The 19,356-nt window shown below is 34.7% G+C and overlaps 1 protein-coding gene across 1 annotated transcript; it reads left to right on the top strand.

The window, feature by feature from the left end:
• The first annotated feature begins 5,595 nt into the window (after positions 1–5,595).
• On the top strand, positions 5,596–7,029 carry LOC136203290 (protein kinase PINOID 2). The gene is made up of 2 exons (XM_065994409.1): positions 5,596–6,086; positions 6,170–7,029. The coding sequence occupies exons 1-2, from the start codon at positions 5,596–5,598 to the stop codon at positions 7,011–7,013; spliced, it is 1,335 nt and encodes a 444-aa protein (XP_065850481.1). The 3' UTR covers positions 7,014–7,029.
• The last annotated feature ends 12,327 nt before the right edge of the window (positions 7,030–19,356 follow it).

The following is a 19,356-nucleotide window of genomic DNA, read 5'->3' as shown; positions in this document are numbered from 1 at the left end:
TGGATACTATAACAACATTTATACACACATATTCATTGAACTCACACACAACAATGCCATTTAGATATGCTTGCAACTACTAGCAATGTTTGTAATGGTTACATGGAACACATATTACACTATGACATCAAAGAAAATAAAAAGACCCAAGCAATACATAAAAGTAAACTTTTGCGTAAAAACTTACCAGTATATTAAGAAGTTCAAAATGGCCTTAGATTATATTCACGACATATGAGGAGGTTCAGAAGCAGGTGGATTAGTTGCACTGGTAATTGCTAGTAAAAAGCAGGGGGCATGACAAGAGAAGATGAAGTTGCTCGAAAATAAGAACTTGGATAAATTAGAGGGAAATTTTTAAATGTTTATGTTCAATTTTAGCGTTTGATGTCTCTATTTTCAAAGTATTAAATGTAATAAGAGAAGGGTGGGAAGTAAATGATTACAAATTTAGTACATACTTATGTTTCCTTCTAAATTACATCTCTCGTTTAATATATTTTTTTCTTGTCTTTTTGCATATACGTGAGCGTTGATGTATGAGTTTGAACATATATAATTTAAGCTTAATATAACCTGCTGACTTCCAAAAAAAAAAAAAATTGATTCATCTCCTTAACTTATCTCATTATCTCTCTTCAACTTACTTAAATAACCTATTAGTTTTTTAAACTTATAGTAATCCATTTGTCTTCTAAACTTATTTAAAGTGATATACATTGTAATTTGTTTAAATCCGTTGAAAAGTCCAAATTTTAAAAAGTAAAAGGTTAATTCGTGATTTTAAGTTTATAAAACAAATTAATTTTTTATTTTATACATTTTTATGACATTTTATAAATTCACGATACTTTAAACAAATTTAAAGAATTAATGAGACACTATATAAATTTAAAGGGCTAATCAACTTTTTTTAGATAAATTTAGAGGCACTTATATATTAAACCAATGATTTAATTATTAACCTCTAGAATTGGATAATACTTTCATGCCTATACCAATTAATTATATAATTTATTTTGACTCTCTTATGTACATACATACGGACCAAGAGGTGGAGCTACCCACCATGATATGTCTAATATGAATTTCAATAAATCACAATCATTAATTACAAGCTCTTAATTATTTAATAAATAATTTATTCATTTATATGAAATTTCAATTATTAATAATCTAAATTAAAACACGATATATCTAAATAAAAACTTTAACCTGAGAAGAATCTACCTTGTCATGAATATAATATTAAGAGAGGTAAAAGAAGAGATAAAATGGCAGAATTTCCAGAATAATTAAAATATACTTATATGAATTTGTATTATTTACTTCACTGAAATTTATGCAATATACTTACTACCATATTATGCATGGGAATGTTTCTTAATTTTGATATGGTAAGAAAACCACTACATTGCTAATTTCTGCATTGGAGTGGTTGTGCCATACTATATTCAAAATTGAGGAATAACTTTATTTTTATTTTTATTATTAATATTAAGCTATTTATAGAATTCACATTCAATATAAAATATTTCATCTCAACTTCTTAACTTTTTTATTTTTTATACATATAAATCTAATAACCAAAACTCTATTTATACTTCTTCTAAATTAAAAAATTATCATATTATTCAATATTAAATATATATTTAAACAACTAAGTAATACCTATACATTTTATCTAAAAAAATCTAGAAATTTCTAGATTCTAAATATTAGTCACATATTAGACATACAAATCCAGACATTTTCTTACTTAAATTATTTAGATTTTTTTCTTTTCTAAACATAAAAATAATTTTTTTTTTTTTAAGTTGATGGTGTTACTAGTTACTTCGTCAGGTGCCCTTCACTAATTGAAGTAAATTCTTGACATAGTATAGTAATACTATTGGATTAATTGAGTTATATGAAAAGTTTAATACACATAATCATTAATATTATAAAAAAAAACATCTCTATCCCAAATCAAGATCAATTAGTATCTATATGTTACCAAAAATTTGCGTTATATGAAAACCAGTCCGTTCAAATTATACCATGTTAAAATTTGATAATTATTACTTGATTTATAGTAATTTAAAGGAGAATTTAATTAATATTTTTTTCTATGCTTTATCAATAACAATGTATATTATAATGGGTGTTGCGAATTTTTTTTTATATATAACTATAATGTAAAATAGAGGATTATAATTATTCGGAACTACAATGTATCCATGGTATTTTTAACTAAATGTATCCATGTATTTTTTAACATTTCAATGTTTATCCCTCGATCATTATGAGAGACTATTTTTTTAAGTTAACCAATATAAATTTATTAGTTTAATTTTATATTAGTCGTGTTTCTTAATAATTTGTGTAAAAGAAATGCTAGAATGATTTATACAATATGAAGTATTTATAGTTATAGAGAGTGAGGAAGTGAAATGATTTAAAAAAAGTAGAAAGGTTGTTGGGTAATAAATGAAAATGAATGAGAAAGGGGAGAAGAATGTATGGAATGGAACAAGTGATGGAGGTTTGAGTTTTCCGAAAAAATTGCCAGGAAACAATAGTGCATATTTTGTTGGGTCAAATTGAAACAAAAAGTGAAATTGATAAGATTTGCCATACAAAACTCAAGCCATCAAATGAATGGAAACAAATTTATCATTGTATCAAGCTACCCTAAATCTTGTCTTTCACATACGCTACCGGAGTGGAGCCTTGCTCCACAATTAATTGGAGAAGATTAATTGTCAATTTCCATCTAGACTTACTAGAGTATAATGTGCGGATGCAAAGCATCCTAATGCTTGAATTTAATAAGTTCAAATCTAATTATAAATGATCAAATTCATTTGGTTATTAAAATTCATATGAATACTACTATTTGCAATATATATAAAAAATTATTAGTGCGTGAGTAATTATTTAATTTGGGTCGGATAAAAATATTTTGCAGCGTATTAGGATTTAGATGAAAATTTATATTTCAATTTCAATTTTTTTTGTTATTTTTTTTTTGTTATAATAATAATTTTTTTAAGAATGCAACGTGATATCCTAAAATATATTCTACGGAAACATCATTGACACGTGGATCAATGTTACTCTTCGAATCCGGATGATACATAGTGACCGCTTAATCTAAGAATGGAATATTTCTTGATGATACGAATGAAATCGTTCGGCCACGTGGGAGAATCTCTATCGTCCATCCATATAGTCGTACGGTTAGAAAAGAGCAATTGTCAGGGCAAACAGTTATGCAAAGGATATGAAACAAAGAGCAAGACGCGTCGTCCAACACACCAAAGGTCTGATGGCCATAAGTCCAATGAAACCTAGTCTATTGGAAGAACATGTGCAAAACTAGCAGGGTGCACCGCCTAACGATGTCACAGACCGAGCTTGACAGAAGCAATCGAAGATTGACATGTGTCTTGTGACTCATCATAGTACATCCCAGAATGACAAAGAACACCCTTGCTAACAATTATAAATAGAAAATGTATGTAAAATACACAACTAGTATCAATACTCTAAATATCTTCAACTTTCCTTCTACGTTTGCTAACTTAAGCATCAGAGCGAATTCGCCAAACGCCAGCCCCTCTCTGACCTGTTATTGTTCTTGTTTCAGGCCACTTGAAAGAATGATCTAGAAGACTATTTAGATACTAAGATATCATTAGTGCGATAAGCGTGGAATTATTAGTCCTCTTCAAAAGCTATGATTACCCTAACGGAGTTTACCGAGAGAGAGACATCTAGTAGACCCCTAAAGCCAGTTATCCAGGAAGAAAGCTTTCCTTCGACTCTGAAGTACCGGTTTCTATCCTTGTGGCCATTTGTGGAATGCGAACCATTTCTCGAGAAGGAGTACCCGTGCGACAAGTATTGATTCAATGGCTGGACGAACAGTCAATGATGCCGAATAGGAGGATTGGGACCATTTCCATACTGCTTTCCCTAGTTACCATCTAGGACAAGGTGTTTTTTTCATGCGACGACGAATGAAATGAACGAAGCTGCGATTAACAAGGGGATACGACGATCCAAGAGGAGCGTGAAACCATCTCGTTATATGGGGCCTGATTATATTAAATAGGAGATACTAGTTAGGGTTAATTAGTTTTCCTTGTTTGTTTAAGATTAATTATGTTTACTTATCTGTTTAGGATTAGGCTTTTATTATCTATTTAGGATTAGATTTCAAATTCCTTTACCTAGTTAGATTACAATTATTTTTGCCCTATTTAAACCATTGCTTTGTTAAACTTTAGACATCAATTTATCAATCTAATTTGCTATTCTCTAAAAGTTGAGAAAAGTTGGTGTTTTAGTTTCCTTCCACCCAAAAGGATTCATTCCGATACTCCATAGGGAGTATCAAATACCCACGTCTGCCCAAATTTAATATTCGGGGGTAAAACTTCCCCCGCCCCCAGCCCCGTATCCAAAAATTTCGGTTTTTCCCTGGCCCCGTCGGTTTGGAACAGTTTTCGGATTTCCCCTGTCCCATTGCCACCCTACTAAATGGTACAAAAATATGTTTAAGATTTTTAGAAAAATATTAATATGGGCTCCATGTATAAAATAACATTATTGTAGGTAATATGACACAATATTCTTATTACTCTGTTAAGTTCTGATTTCTCTATCCACGTATAACTGATAGAACTTAATGAAGTAATATAAATAACGTATCGCTTTCTATTATCAATGTCTAAATTTGTATTTTTTTTTTAAAACATTAAATCTATATTAGCGTAATTTTATATATAAAATTTAAAAAAAAAATACCTATTTTGATAGTTGTTGAAAACTAAAACCTCAGAAATAATGATTTAAAAAGGGAAAGAGTATATTTTGATATTATAAGTAGTGAGAAAGTAAAAATAATAATGATTGCAATGTATCGAAAACGGAAATTTATTGGTTACTTTAGATGGTACTTGAGCGGTATGATTTGAAAAGGAAGATTCCTGGTGGAGGAAAAGTGAAGTGATAGTGGTATTTTGCCGCTACGACGCCGTAACAATTAGCTGAGGCTTTCTTTTTTGTGCATTTAAATTAGCAGGAGCAGGCATATGATATGGGGAAGCGCATCTTGAAAATCGGTGCCCAAAAACACTTTTTGGAGAAAAAGAAGAAACCCTTTTTGACCGCATTGCTTGGAGAATAGACAATTATAGATTGAATATATCAAAAATGCCATTGCACACCATCGGATCGGATAGGATACCTCCTAAAATGGATACTGTTACTTTTTTTTTTTTTTTTTTTTGGGTTTGCTACTTGTTTCTTTATGCACAAGCACAACAATGCCTAGTGGTTGTGTCAGTTCACTTGAGAAATTAGTGTTAATATTAGTTGTTGAATGTCATTAATAATATTAGGAGGTTCCAAATAACAATTTTGGTATATATTGCAAAAGAAGTGGCCCATTTGTCTGAGTCTGAGATTAAAAAAAAAAAAAAAGATACTTATAGACTTTTGAAGCATGTACATAAAGGAAAGGAAATACCAAAGTCACCCTCCAATTCCATATAAGTATATCCCTTCATGGGGTGGTACAAAAATTAAAAGAAGAAAGCAGCAATGGCATCCAGAGATGAATCTGACTACGATAGCAGTAGCTCTTCCTGGATGAGCTTCGGAGTGTCCGAATCTTGTTCCTCCTCCAGCACATACACACATAAACAGAAGCCACACAAGGCTAACCAAGCTGCATGGGAGGCCATTCGGAGGGTAGAAGGCCGAGTTGGAGTGGAGCATTTCCGTCTCCTCCGGCGTCTAGGAAGTGGGGATTTAGGAAATGTATATCTTTGCCAGATAAGGAAGCCGCCTCACTGTTTTTATGCGATGAAAGTGGTTGATAAAGATGCTGTTGCTGTTAGGAAGAAGCTACAGAGAGCTCAAATGGAGAAGGATATTTTGGGTATTCTTGATCATCCTTTTTTGCCTACTCTTTATGCACACTTTGAAGCTTCACACTATTCTTGCTTGCTTATGGAGTATTGCCCCGGCGGAGATTTATATGCTGCAAGGCTCCGCCAGCCCGGAACACGCTTCACCCTTTCATCAACCAAGTAAGTATAGCATATGTACACATCAGAATCAGAATGAGACAAAATGTAATTACTAATTTATTATGATTATGTTGTACATGCAGGTTTTATGGTGCCGAGCTTCTCTTAGCCCTAGAGTATCTACACATGATGGGAATTGTTTACAGAGACCTTAAGCCAGAAAATGTCCTGGTAAGAGAAGACGGTCATATCATGCTTTCTGATTTCGATCTTTCTTTCAAATGCGACGTCGTTCCTCAGGTTTTAAGATCATCTAAAACTAAAACTAAAACACCCACCCGCCATTTTACTTTTACACCTTCCTGCGCCACCCCTCTACTTTCTTGTTTCTCCGCCAAGACAAAGAAAGTTACAACTATCTTAGAATCGGCTGATACCAATTCTCAAGAAGAAACAGATCCAGAATTAGTGGCAGAACCCATCAATGCCCGATCCAAATCGTTCGTGGGAACTCATGAATATCTAGCGCCGGAAGTGATTTCAGGGCAAGGACACGGCAGCGCAGTGGACTGGTGGACGCTTGGGATATTCTTGTACGAAATGTTGTATGGAACAACTCCTTTCAAAGGGGAAAACAACGAAACAACTTTGGTGAATATACTTAAAAAGCCATTAACGTTTCCGAGGAATGTTGTTGGTAGTAGCAAAGAAATAGAAGAAAGGGAGAAAGTTGAGCATCTTATAAGCAAGCTTCTGGTAAAGAATCCAAAGAAGAGAATTGGAAGCATAAAGGGGTCGATTGAAATCAAGAGACATGATTTCTTCAAAGATGTAAATTGGGCTTTGATTAGGAGTGTTAAACCACCACATGTTCCTAATCATAATAATAATGTATGCAATATGTTTCGTCAAATACCCAAGTTAACCAAAAAACAAAGAGAAGCACCCTATCAAATCCCACATTCTTACCATTTTGATTATTTTTAATACTACCAGGGGGGAAAACAAGTACAAAAAGAAGTCTCATCTTAGAAAAATCTAGTTTTTTTTTGTTTTGTAAAGAGGTTATATGTAACTTAGCAAATATAATGTAGTCATTTTATCAAAATATAATATTTTATTGTGTGATTTCAACAAAGTCAATAAGTGAACATATCATGTCAATAAAGTTAAAATATAAAGTCGTTGAAGATTAACACTGCTTATTACATTCGTTTTTTTTTTTTTTTTGTTAAACATATAAATCACATATCTTTGTTACAAAATAATTACTACATTTGTCTACTTATAAATTGATGAAACTATAATGAATTCTTTTTCCAATATATACATAGAAGAAGGAAAATATTTCAATGTAAGACACTATTGTTTTCCTCTCTTTTCTTTTCCTAATAGTTAATTATTTACCGTGAGATATTTTATAATGTTATTGTAAACACTTAATCAATGTAAGACTACTATCTAACCTTAATGACGGTGCCCAACCCTTCTGTGAACCCTCAACGTCCTCCTCCTTCTATATTGTCTGAGTTGGGTGGTCGGTGGGGTGTTCTTGATGAAACTGAACCCACCAAACAGACTTAGCGTGACCTCCTGACTAATAGAGATGTTTTTCGTGATGTTTGAATATGGGAAAACTTTCGTACAACTGGTCGAGTTATGATTGACTATGTGAATGAGGATTTTTTGTATTTTAGGGTTACCGCTGACCCTAACTTGAAGAAGAAGTTAACAATACATAGGGAATGGACCTTAATGATAATTTTTTTGGGAAGGAATCTTGGTTACATTGCTTTACAAAAATAGATTATGGAATTGTGGAAACCTATTAGGGAATTCGATATGATTGACTTAGGGCACGAGTTTCATGTGGTTAAATTTGATAATGGTTTTGATCGAGAACATGTTATTATGGATGGTCCATGGCTGGTTCAAGGAAATCATTTGACTGTGAAAACCTAGAAGTCTATAATGGTTTAGGTGTGTTTCCCTAAGCTTCCTTTGTATTACTACAAAGAGGATGTTCTTCTTGTTGTTGCGTAGATTGTAGGTAAACCTATTAAAGTGGATGAGAACACTACTAAAGCAGCTCGTGGTCGCTTCACCAATGTGTGTGTTTAGATAGATTTAATGAAATCCTTAACTGCCAATTTTGATTTAGAGGGTCTATATATTGCTTGTACTAATTGTGGTCGTTACTGACATGAATGAACAATTTGCCTAAGGCCAAGTATCATCATGGTGGATAATGCAGCACCAATATGATGGTTGTGGATGATGCTACTACTTGTGGTGAGGGTTGTTGGTCCCTTAGTTATGTGAGAATTAGTTCCAGAAGGGGGGGGGGGGGGGGGTTAATGGAACTATTAAAGATTTAAAAAATTTGTACATTTGTAAACGTTTCTCACAGCATAGAACACAGATCAGAGTGCAAATGTTAGAGTCCAGAGGCAATTTTAGTTAACTTGTAACTAGGATTGCTTCTGTCCTTTATTCGGAGAGCAACACTTAGAGAGCTTCTGAATCTTACACGTTAGAGATAGCACTCTGGTTGAATAGCAGTTTCAAAATAATGAGCAAGCAAATATACGGAGTAAGAGTTAGAAAATGATACTCAACAGATTTATCATGGTTCGGCCTCTTGCATACATCCAGTCCCCGGAATTCGTCTTCCGAGCTTTAATCCACTACTGAGCTCTTTCTGGTAGAGCACAAACCCTTACAATAGTTGTTGAGCCAATTATAGAGTACCTTCCTCTATAATTCTATGCTCCGACTAACTATCTACCTCTGTTTGCTAAATACCGAACAAACAGAGCTTCCGAACTATTCTAGAGAATTGATGATTTTTGTTCTAATCTAAGAACATATTTAATGATCTGAAAGAAAAGATTACACAAGAAATATGGAAGTGTTTGTGTAAAGCAGTTCTTGCTTTGCTCTTTGAAACTTCAAGAGATAGTCACTTAGAGTTTTTTGCTTGAAGATTGTTCTTTCTCTCGTATGTCTGTGTGTCTTCAAGGTTGCAAGTGAGAGGCTATTTATAGTTGACACTTGAGGGAGAGGTTATTTCGAATTTCAAAATAACCGTTGAGAGGGAAAGTGTGCAGCTGTTGTTTTCACTTTCCAGAGGCCAGAGCCTACAGCCAATCATCTTTTTTCTTGTGTCCGTTGGTTTGTCTGTTGCACTGTTGATCAGCGTTGGTCGGAGTTTTTCTTCCTTGTCTAACCAAATCAGGTAAAGTTTTCAGGTTGACCAGGGGACAAGCCGTCTGTGGTTCTGAAGCTTTCCTTATCAGGTATGGGCAATTGGCAGATGTGTGCAGGTCAACTATGTCTTTGTTGATCGTTTGTTGATTTTGTTAATCGTGGCTTGATTCTTATCTTTCGGAACACTTTTGATTTAGAGTTGGTCAAGAGAACTTATGGATCCTTCTATAGTTAGGGCTTAAGCTATTTGATTCGCAAGCCTTCTTAGTGATGAGCTTTGGTTTAAGCCTTAAGACCCAAATCAACATCTTTGAACTTTTGCTTAAAATTAATCAAACACTTCAACAAATACATTAGTATAAATAAATCATTTTTATCTCTTCATGTGTTATTAATTATGGAGATATTATATTAATATTTTTATCATAATCAAAATCTATGTGAAAATTGTGTTTCAATAAGGGTGACCTAGGAGCTCGTGTTGAGAAGGCTTCGCCTGAAGTGATTATACAAATCCTTAAACTGTCGATAATTAAATATGGCCCTTGGATGGTTGTCCCTCGATGCAAGTTTTCCAATCGCAATAGGGCTCCTCCAAAAGTTATTGTTGGAAGCTATGAGACTTTCGCAACACATTAGAATCAGTTTACGGGTGTTGAAGTTCGTGAGCCAAAAGCAACTTCAAGGGTCGGTTTGAGAAGTTTAGAGTTGGGATCATCGTTCATTTAGTTATTCTTTGAGACGTGGAAGGGGTGGAAGTCATGGAAAGTTTTCCAATGGAACTTCATCTTCTCAAATCTGCACTAGTTTGTTAAGCCATAACATCTTTACTGATCTCGTAAATGAGGTTCCTAACAATATGACCACTGGCTTATCTAATGCCTCTACTATTGCAGGTGGAAGTAGCGGGGTCGTGGCAAGAGAACCGGAGTAGAAAATAACAGTGGTGTGAGGGGACAGTTGGGTATGCAATCATATACTCTTGTTGTGGACTCAATTTTATTTTATATGGAGGATATTATGGCACCTCTTAATGGGACAGGTTCCTAACAATATGACCACTGGCTTATCTAATGCCTCTACTATTGTAGGTGGAAATAGCGGGGTCGTGGCAAGAGAACCGGAGTAGAAAATAACAGTGGTGTGAGGGGACAGTTGGGTATGCAATCATACTCTTGTTGTGGAGTCAATTTTATTTTATATGGAGGATATTATGGCCCTCTTAATGGGACAGATTTGGGTTCGCATGAGCCAGAAGTAATATGAGAGGTTACTAGAACCCATCTGCATGTTTGATCTTGTATGCGTTCCGAGTTTTTTTTTTTCATTTCTATGCTTGTATTTTTCCAAATGAAGTATATTGTTTGGAATTACTTCTGAGCTGGAGGCAACAATTTTCAGCGGACTATCTATCATTTGGTTAAATCTCATTTGCCAGAAATTCTTGTTCCATTAGAGCCTCAGATCCCTATTGTGCGTGTGTTGGATTTGAAGCGTAAGTTAAAGTTCCTATGTGTGGAAATCATGGAGATAGATGGGTTCAAAATGGGTATTAGGATGTTTTGGGACACTAGTTATGTTTCAGTTCTTGATTTTGGTACGAAATGCTCTATTTTTTCATTCGCAAGTTACCATTATTGGTGGTATGTTGCATGGCCGGTGTTTCGACTTCACAACTATTTACGTCCATCCTCAACCGCACTTTAAACGTTTGTTTATGGAAGAGATTCAAGCCATTCATGCCACTATTCATCACCCTGGGTGCTTGTTGGGGATTTCAATAGCATTAAATCGACTGGTAAAAAGATGGGAGGTTGTTGTTATTGGTGTATGCCTTAAGCCCGAGACATTATAATCATGACAATATCCTTAATCGTAAGGCAATAATATATAATGTTGATTCACTTGTGCAGGTCAACCTTATAAAGTGTACATGATTAGTTATGTGTTCATGTTTGACGTGTTGGGATTAACACATTGCCATTGAGACTTGCACGTAATAATGTCTTCTATTGTAAATAGAGAGCTGGTCTCACAAGCTTTAGATATGGAGATATCTGGACAGTTATATGGATCCGGTGAAGAGGTTCATTAAGATTGGGGACCCGAATTGAGATAACAGGATGGATGGATTTATCCGAATGTCACATGTTAATCTCAAATGATATTAATAGGTATAAGTAATCCTCAAACTCAAATAAACATTAATTAGTGATTTTGGATTATGGAGTATGGTGCTTAGACTCTGTTCAAGCACGATCCACTACATAGGGGACTCAAGGGTGTGTGAGGCAGGCGTTGGGTATCACATGAAGTAATTGCATGATAGTTAATGTTAGATTGAGCATTCGTCACTCCTGATAGACAGGAGATATATTCATGGCCTCCTATGGAGAATTAACTGGAAATCCTTGCAAGGTGATAGGGTTAAGAGTAGAAATGAAGATTTCGTGTAACCTATCTATTCAGAGTTAATTCTACTTGGACGTCAGTATCAACCTGGCTTCTTATCACTCTGGGGGAATGTCTACGGTTCTGCTAGTAATAGTCCTCGAATTCATTCCGTTATATATTTAGTTGAAATTAATCAGGTTGAATTAATTCTAATAAATATATACGGCTAGAAGCGGTAACAATTTAATGGATCGCACATGAGACTTGGAACCGGAGGAGAAAATGTAATTTAAAGGGGTATATATATGGGCCAAAATTTGTATATTATAGGGATAGAATAATTTAATTAATAATTATAATTAGATTATAGTTATAATTAAATTATGTGATAATATTAATTAGGAGTTTTAATGTGATTATATCTCTAATTAATTATCTCTAACATAAATAAATAACTAATTAGATTAGGATCATTATCTAATTATATTAAGATATGATTTAAGATAATGATCAATATTTATTTAATTATCTAATTAGTAATTCTATTCCAAATTGGATTCTAATTAATTAATTTAACTAATACAACTAGGGTTTGGATTTGAGGAGATTATAAATAGCCCCTTCCCCTATGTATTTCGGCTATGACAAATTCCAGAGGCTAGGAATACTTCCGACTTCATTCCGTCTTAATTACTCTTCCATTTACTCTCTCTTTGATCTCGTGTTGATTCCTTTAGAGGCAATCAATTTAGATTGTTATTCATTGGTTGATTACTAATCGTTTTCTTTTCTGTTGTTATCATTGTTCGTGATAAACGGTTAAGAAGTTGTGAGCACTTTGTTTGCAACGGTAAATTGATCTTCAGAAAAGGTACACTTGTTTAATCCCTATTTGTATGAAATAACAAATAACGGATCTTGGAAAATGGAAATTGATAAAAGTTTATATTCTGTTGCGCTTAGATTTGTCTATTTTCCTTCAGCGGTATCAGAGCATGCGTTAATCCGTTATTTCGTATATAAATATATTAAACATATTGAACGAGATTTGTTAGTTTAATTGTTAGATTGATTTAATTAATCTAAAATAAAACTATAATTTTTTATAATTAAATCTGATTCTGGAATTTTTTAATTTGGATTAAAAATCAATGTATATATATATATATGCTGTAAACAGATCGGGTTGCAGAAGTTGCTGCCTTTTGGGCAGCAGCACGGGGTTGGGCCGTCTCACGACGACCCGATCACGATCCAGTTAATTTTTAAAATAGTTTTTTTTTAATTATTAAAAATAGTATATATATATATATATATTGATATTTTTCCAGAATGGTCTCGTTCAAAAACAGTTTATATTTTAATTGTTTTGCTAAAAGGCTTAAAGTTTTAATTTGATTATATTTAATATGGTTAAATTAAAACGGTTAAATAAATTTAGTAAAATAAGTTAAATATGTAAATTTTGTATAGGTTATAGTTTATATCTAATTAATCTTATATTTGATATAGGTTAATTAAAATAAAACATAAGGGATGCAAAATTAATTAAAGGTTTAAATTGAAAGTTAAAATTAATTTAAAGGTTAATTTGATTAACTAAAAAGATATTACACAAACCGTTTATGTAATCACCCAATTAAATTTATTTAATTGAGTCTTGACATGTTTTCAGACATAAGTAGTTGACATTATCAAAGTTATCTAATGAGGTTCGTCCAGACACAGGTAGTTGACATCATTATCAAAGTTATCTAACGAGGTCCATCTAGGCACAGGTAGTTGACATTATCATCAAATTTATACAACGAGGTCCGTCTAGACACGGATAATTGACATCATCATTAATGTTATACAACAAGGTATGTCCAACCACGGGTAGTTGACATCATTATTGAAGTTATCCAACGAGGTCCGTCCAGACATGGGTAGTTGACATCATTATCAAAGTTATACAACGAGGTCCATCCAAACACTGGTAGTTGGCATTATCAAGTTATGCAACAAGGTCCGTCTAGACACGGGTGATTGATATTATCATCAAAGTTGTACAACGCAATCTGTCCTGACACGAGTCGTTCGATTCCAGCATCTTGGACGAGGTTAACCGCCTCCCTGAGATAAGGGGATCATGTTGCAGGAGGTAGATGAGGCATTGTTCACCACCTCATAATTCTTAATCGGGCAAAAATACTTTTTCTTAGGAAAAATCAACTGAGAAATGATGTAGATAGTGTAAAAGAATGTACTACGAAAAGACAAGTCAATTGCTCAAGTATGATTTTCTTTTCCCTCTCACCGTGCTCTTTTCAATTAAGCAATTTTTCACTAAGGTCATAGTTGATGCTTTGGTTTCAAAATAGCGCTTAATCAGGAGGCAGCCTATGAGCATGGACTTTTCCAACCCTAATGATGAAATATAGGTTACTTGGGTTCGGTATGTTGTAGGTGGGCCCCGTGTCGCTCCGAACGGGATCAAAGACCGAAACCCAAACTTATTTCTCTCACTTAGAGCTTAAAGTCACATATTTTCCATTTTGAGCCTAAATAACTTTTCCAAGCTCAATTCGGAGGTCAAACGAAGAAGTTATGACCATTGGAAGTTTTCTGAACGGAAGCTCCAAACAGTCTTAGACCCATATCTTTTAATTAGGTCATTTTTAGCCTTGTACCTTAAAATATGAAATGTCCGTATCATCAAGACGAATCCAACAATATAACAATCATTAAAATCGGAGGTTGGAAAGATCATTTTCAGAGCCCATAATGATATATGGCTAGTTTAAAGGGAAAATCTACCCCTAACTGGGTCATCTCCGATCAGGGACCCCTCGTCACTGATGGATGACCCCTCATCTCCAATCGGTGACCATCGAGAAGTTACAACAATTTTTCGATAAGAACTGTTGTAAACTGCCCCATAACTTCTCAAAAAATGAATACAAAAGGTGAGATACAGTTTTTAGGCGGGGGAGTTCATTTGCTGGAAAAAGTTAGAAAGATAGAGAGAGAAAGAAGTGTGAGAAAGTTACAGAGGGAGTTCTTCTTTTTCTTCACACTCAAATCACCCAAAATACATCCAAATCAATCACAAATCATACCAAAACGTGAGGAATCATCTAAAATCATCATTTGAGACCATAATTGAGAGTTTAGAGAAATGTTTCTAAAGAGAAACACTTGAAAATGAGTGAAATCCTTGATTTCTTTCACTAATTCTTCGGGTAATCACCCAACTGACATCTTATTCCTTCCAATAGGTAAGGAAATGGATTAATTCAACTAATTAAGATCAATTCAGTCAGTTCGGGTCCAATCCCACCAGTTTGGGAATCTATCCTCAGGGTTCGATTACATTCCTGTTTGTTTGCGTTCGTGAGTTTACTTCTACGCAAAACCGAATTATAGCACCCAAGGTAATGATCTGAAGGGTTTAAAATCCTTCCTTTTACTGTGCTAATTATTTTTAGTTGATTTTTGTTTAGTTCAGGGACTAATGTTTAATTTTCAAAAAGTTTAGGGACTAATCTGTAATTTTATATTTTGGTAAATTTATATTTATTTAGGATTAAATAGACGAATAAATGCTCAAACATGTAAAATGCAATTAATTACATGTTAGGGGTATTTCTGGAATAAATATTAAATATGTTAGAATAGATAGATTTAGTTCATGGGTTTAGATGCTGATGTGATTAAACAATAAGATATGATTGAGTTCGGCATCATAGTTAAATCTGAATGACAGGTCCCAATGTCCCGCGACTGATGTTGATCTATTTTGCAGGTTTAGTGGATTTGTTTCATAGGGCTAGAATTGATGTAATAGGGCTCTTGCACCATTTGGATTATAATTTAATATATATTTTCATCATTTCAGTATTTATTTATCGCTTTCGATTATGAATCTATAATTAAATGGAATTTGGTTAGAATATAATTGGTATTTTAATAAAAGGCAAGTCTATGCGTTTACTAATTAGACCCTTTAAACATTTAATTCACGAACCTAACTCTAAAGAGGTGGCATGTTGTGAGTCCTGTGCCATCTAATATGTCACATGTTCCCGAACATTAAAACTCGGGTGGCGACTCTGAAATAATTTAACTAATAATCCAAAAATATGATAAATGGGTTAGCGAATAACTTGAATGCATATACCGAAAGGGACACGTTAAACGTCGTTGTAGACACCGAGTCGGAGGACCTGTGACGAAAACCCATAACAAGACGGTTGAAGCGGTTGGTTCCGATAATCTAAAGCAATAATAATAATAAAAATCACGAGAGGATCTGTAGGGGTTGCGGTCGTCGAGTGGACGGCTCGCGGGTGCCCACCGGCGTTGGGCGAGCGCCTAGCGGCAGCCGGCGCGCGCCCGACGGCAGTTGGACGCGCGCCCGGCAGCGCGGGGCGCACGCCCAGCGGCAGTGGGGCGCGCGCGCCCAACATACGTTGGGCGTGCGCCGAACGTCCGTTGGGCGTGCGCCGAACGTCCGTCGGGCGTGCGCCCAACGTCCGTCGGGCGGACTCCCAACGACGTTGGGCGCACGCCCAATGTTGGTTGGGCGCGCGCCCAACAGAGGTTGGGCGTCCGCCCAACCATTTTGGGCGTAGCCCGACGCCCTTCGGGCTATGCCCAAATTTTTTTGGGATCCGTGCCTATAAAAAGCATGGATCCCCATGCATTGAAGAGGATGATTTTTGGAGCTTCTCACTCTAAAACATTTTTAGAGAGAGAGTTATTTTTTTGGGAAAAAACATTTTTTTTTTCTAAAAAATCCGAATTTCCTAAAAGTGAAAATTTTACTAAAAACACCAAAAAACACAAAAATCGTAACTCGTGGAATCAACCGACTTCAGCTGTCCAATACCGATCTTGAGGTATTATCCGAGGACTAGACTCGTTTTATTTATTTATTTTATTTATTTATTTATTCTAAAGTTTTATTTATTTAGTTAATTATCTATTTATCACATTTTATTTATTATTCCGCATTTATTTAATTTTTCGTCTCGTGTTAAACAAACGTTTGGTTTTGTTTTGAAATAAAAAACCTCGTTTTAACATCCCAATATGAACCGTGATCCGATTCAAAGGTAGTTCGGGATTAAGAAACGTTGTAATTATAAGTTTTTGAAAATATTTTTATTAACGTTTTGAAAATAAAACATCGCTTTAGGAGTCTCCGTTATAGACTATGATCCAATTTTGGTAGTTCGGGGACCCAAAATGATAGAATATATCTAATCTAAGGCTTTTTAATAAATTTGGAAACTGTTGGAGTAGTTCTATAATTTTCCACTTTCTGTCACTAAAAGCAGTTTACCGACGGAGTTTCCGTCGGTAAAGCTGCTGGAATGTAAAAAATGCTGTTTTGGTCCCTTTTTCTTAACTTTTAGACTTTTGGTCCTTGATATATATATGTATAATTATGTAATATATGTATTTAAATTATTTTTAATTTTTTGGTATATATTTATTTAACATGTTTAGATATTATTTTTCATCAATTTGATTTGATAAGATTATATGTATATTTATAGATTTTCTATACATACTTATCATAAACCATTTTGGGGTTAAATACTATTTTCTTATTTATGAATCTTATTCATTTTTTTACATGTTTGTCTAATTAAAATAAAAGTATATTATATCTAGCATTATTTTCATTACTATTCTTACCTATTGATAATCATAATATATATATATCTTCTCTTTACCTCCTTTTTAATCTATAGGTATAATCACCATTTCTACTAAAAATATACGCATATGTACATATTTCTTCTTTTCCTTTTAAATTTCTTATATATATATATATATATATATATATATATATATATATATATATGTTTTGAAAGTGTTTTGGTTGGGTGAATTTGGGTTTAATTCATTAATTGTTGTAATTATGTTCAAATAAAGGTTAATGGAGTGAAAAGGGAAAAGTAAAAGACAAAAGGAGGTTTCAAGTTGATTGTTTAAATTAAAAGCTTTTCTAGATACTCCTAAAGTGTAAATAACGTTTTTTTTTGTCATTTTTAAACCGTTTCCAAAACATCACGTGTTGAAACCTTAATCCGTTCCAACGACGGATTAAGCGAACATTGTAAACTGTTTCGTTGTAAATAATGAAGTTTTGAATTGTTTTCCTAACTAAATGGTTTTGTACAAAATAAATTGACTTGTATGCTTAAATCACGTTTTTAGATTAAAACTGTTTGCTCAACGTTTTCAAACGCTCGAGTCGTTCCAACGGCGATTCGAGTGAATATCATTAACAGGGCTTTGAAACGTACCTAAATCGTTCCAACGGCGATTAAGGTACGAACCGTGTAAATAAACTCGTTTTTGGGAGTGAGATTAACGTAGATGTAATATACGACATAAAGCCTAAATCACGCTGTGAATAAATCAATTCTTCCGTCTCCTCCTCTCTCTCCTATGTATTTTAAATTTATGCAAAATGGGTGATTCTTTACTAACGTGGCTTTTAATGACATGCTCAAAACGGTTTTCAAAGCGAGAAAGAAAAGGTTTCAAATGAATTTTAAACTTAAAGAAATATGCGATTAGTCCGTTATCGCCTAACACGCTGAGTAGGAGGCCGGTGGTTCATAACCGGGCGATGTCGGGGTGCCTAGTAGCCTTTCTCCGGAAAGGAGCTAGCCTTCTCGGCTCGTACCTAAGTTTCCCGAACCCTCATCGGTCTCCCGCAAGGGATTGGTGTTCATTTTCCCATTCGTGGGTGGCGACTCTTCCATACTCTAGGCTTCGGTCCTGCCGAGCAGCTTGATTCCACGATTGGTTGCTTTCGGCGTCAATCACCGCTTACGTCGCCATGAGGTGTCCACCCCCCGGTCCGTCCGGGCGAGGCCGTTCGGCACCTTGTCTAACAGTCGTCCTTCAAAATGTTAAGTGACGGTGTTATGTAAAAACAGAATCCCATTTGTCGAATCCTCAAAGTAGGGTAATCGGGTTCCACGGCCGCTCACACCTAGCTCTACCTCAAATGCATTCCTTTCATGTTTTCCCGCCCTCTGAAGGGTCAGTATGCCATTGCTCTTCCTTTCACATTAGACGAGGTGAAGTCTTCCTTTTTCTTCTATGTAGACTCTTAAGCCCCTTAAAAAGGATGGATCCCATGCATGTTTTTATCAAAAGATTTGGCATATTATGAGTGTTTCTACTACTAATTATGTGTTACATGCTCTTAATAAATGATCCTCGAAAGCGGGATAAATGATGATAGCTCCCATTTGTATAGGGTTTTTAGACCTCTTTTAGTTCATTTTTGCTTTATTTCCTTTCAGTTTTCTTATCGTTTTGTTAGATTTTAGTTAAAAATAAGTAATTTCAAGTATTTATGGCATTTTCTATGTTTTGAGGTGTTTTGAGGCTTATTTGAGCATTCCCGAACCAGACCGGAGCCTTTTGGAGCAATTTCGGACAATTCAGGGACTGTCGGAGCACTTTTGGGATTCATCAGGGACCATTAGAGCGGAATTCGGAAGCCTAGGGACCAAGACGGAAAAAAACGGCCATTTTGCCCCATCTGGATGCATGTCTCGTCGAGATACAGGCTTGTCTCACCATCGAGACACTATTCTGTCTCAACGAGACACCTACTCGTCTCGACGATACAAGGCGGGAGAGGCACAAAAACGCCTCTCCCCAACTGGAATCTCGAACTTAAGGCTTTTAAACACCTGTTTTAGCACGA

Source organism: Euphorbia lathyris, chromosome 8 (genome assembly GCF_963576675.1).
Source record: "Euphorbia lathyris chromosome 8, ddEupLath1.1, whole genome shotgun sequence".
Classification (NCBI taxonomy): Eukaryota; Viridiplantae; Streptophyta; class Magnoliopsida; order Malpighiales; family Euphorbiaceae; genus Euphorbia; species Euphorbia lathyris.
Note: the sequence above shows the minus strand (reverse complement) of the source record. Positions and strands in the feature narration are given on the sequence as shown.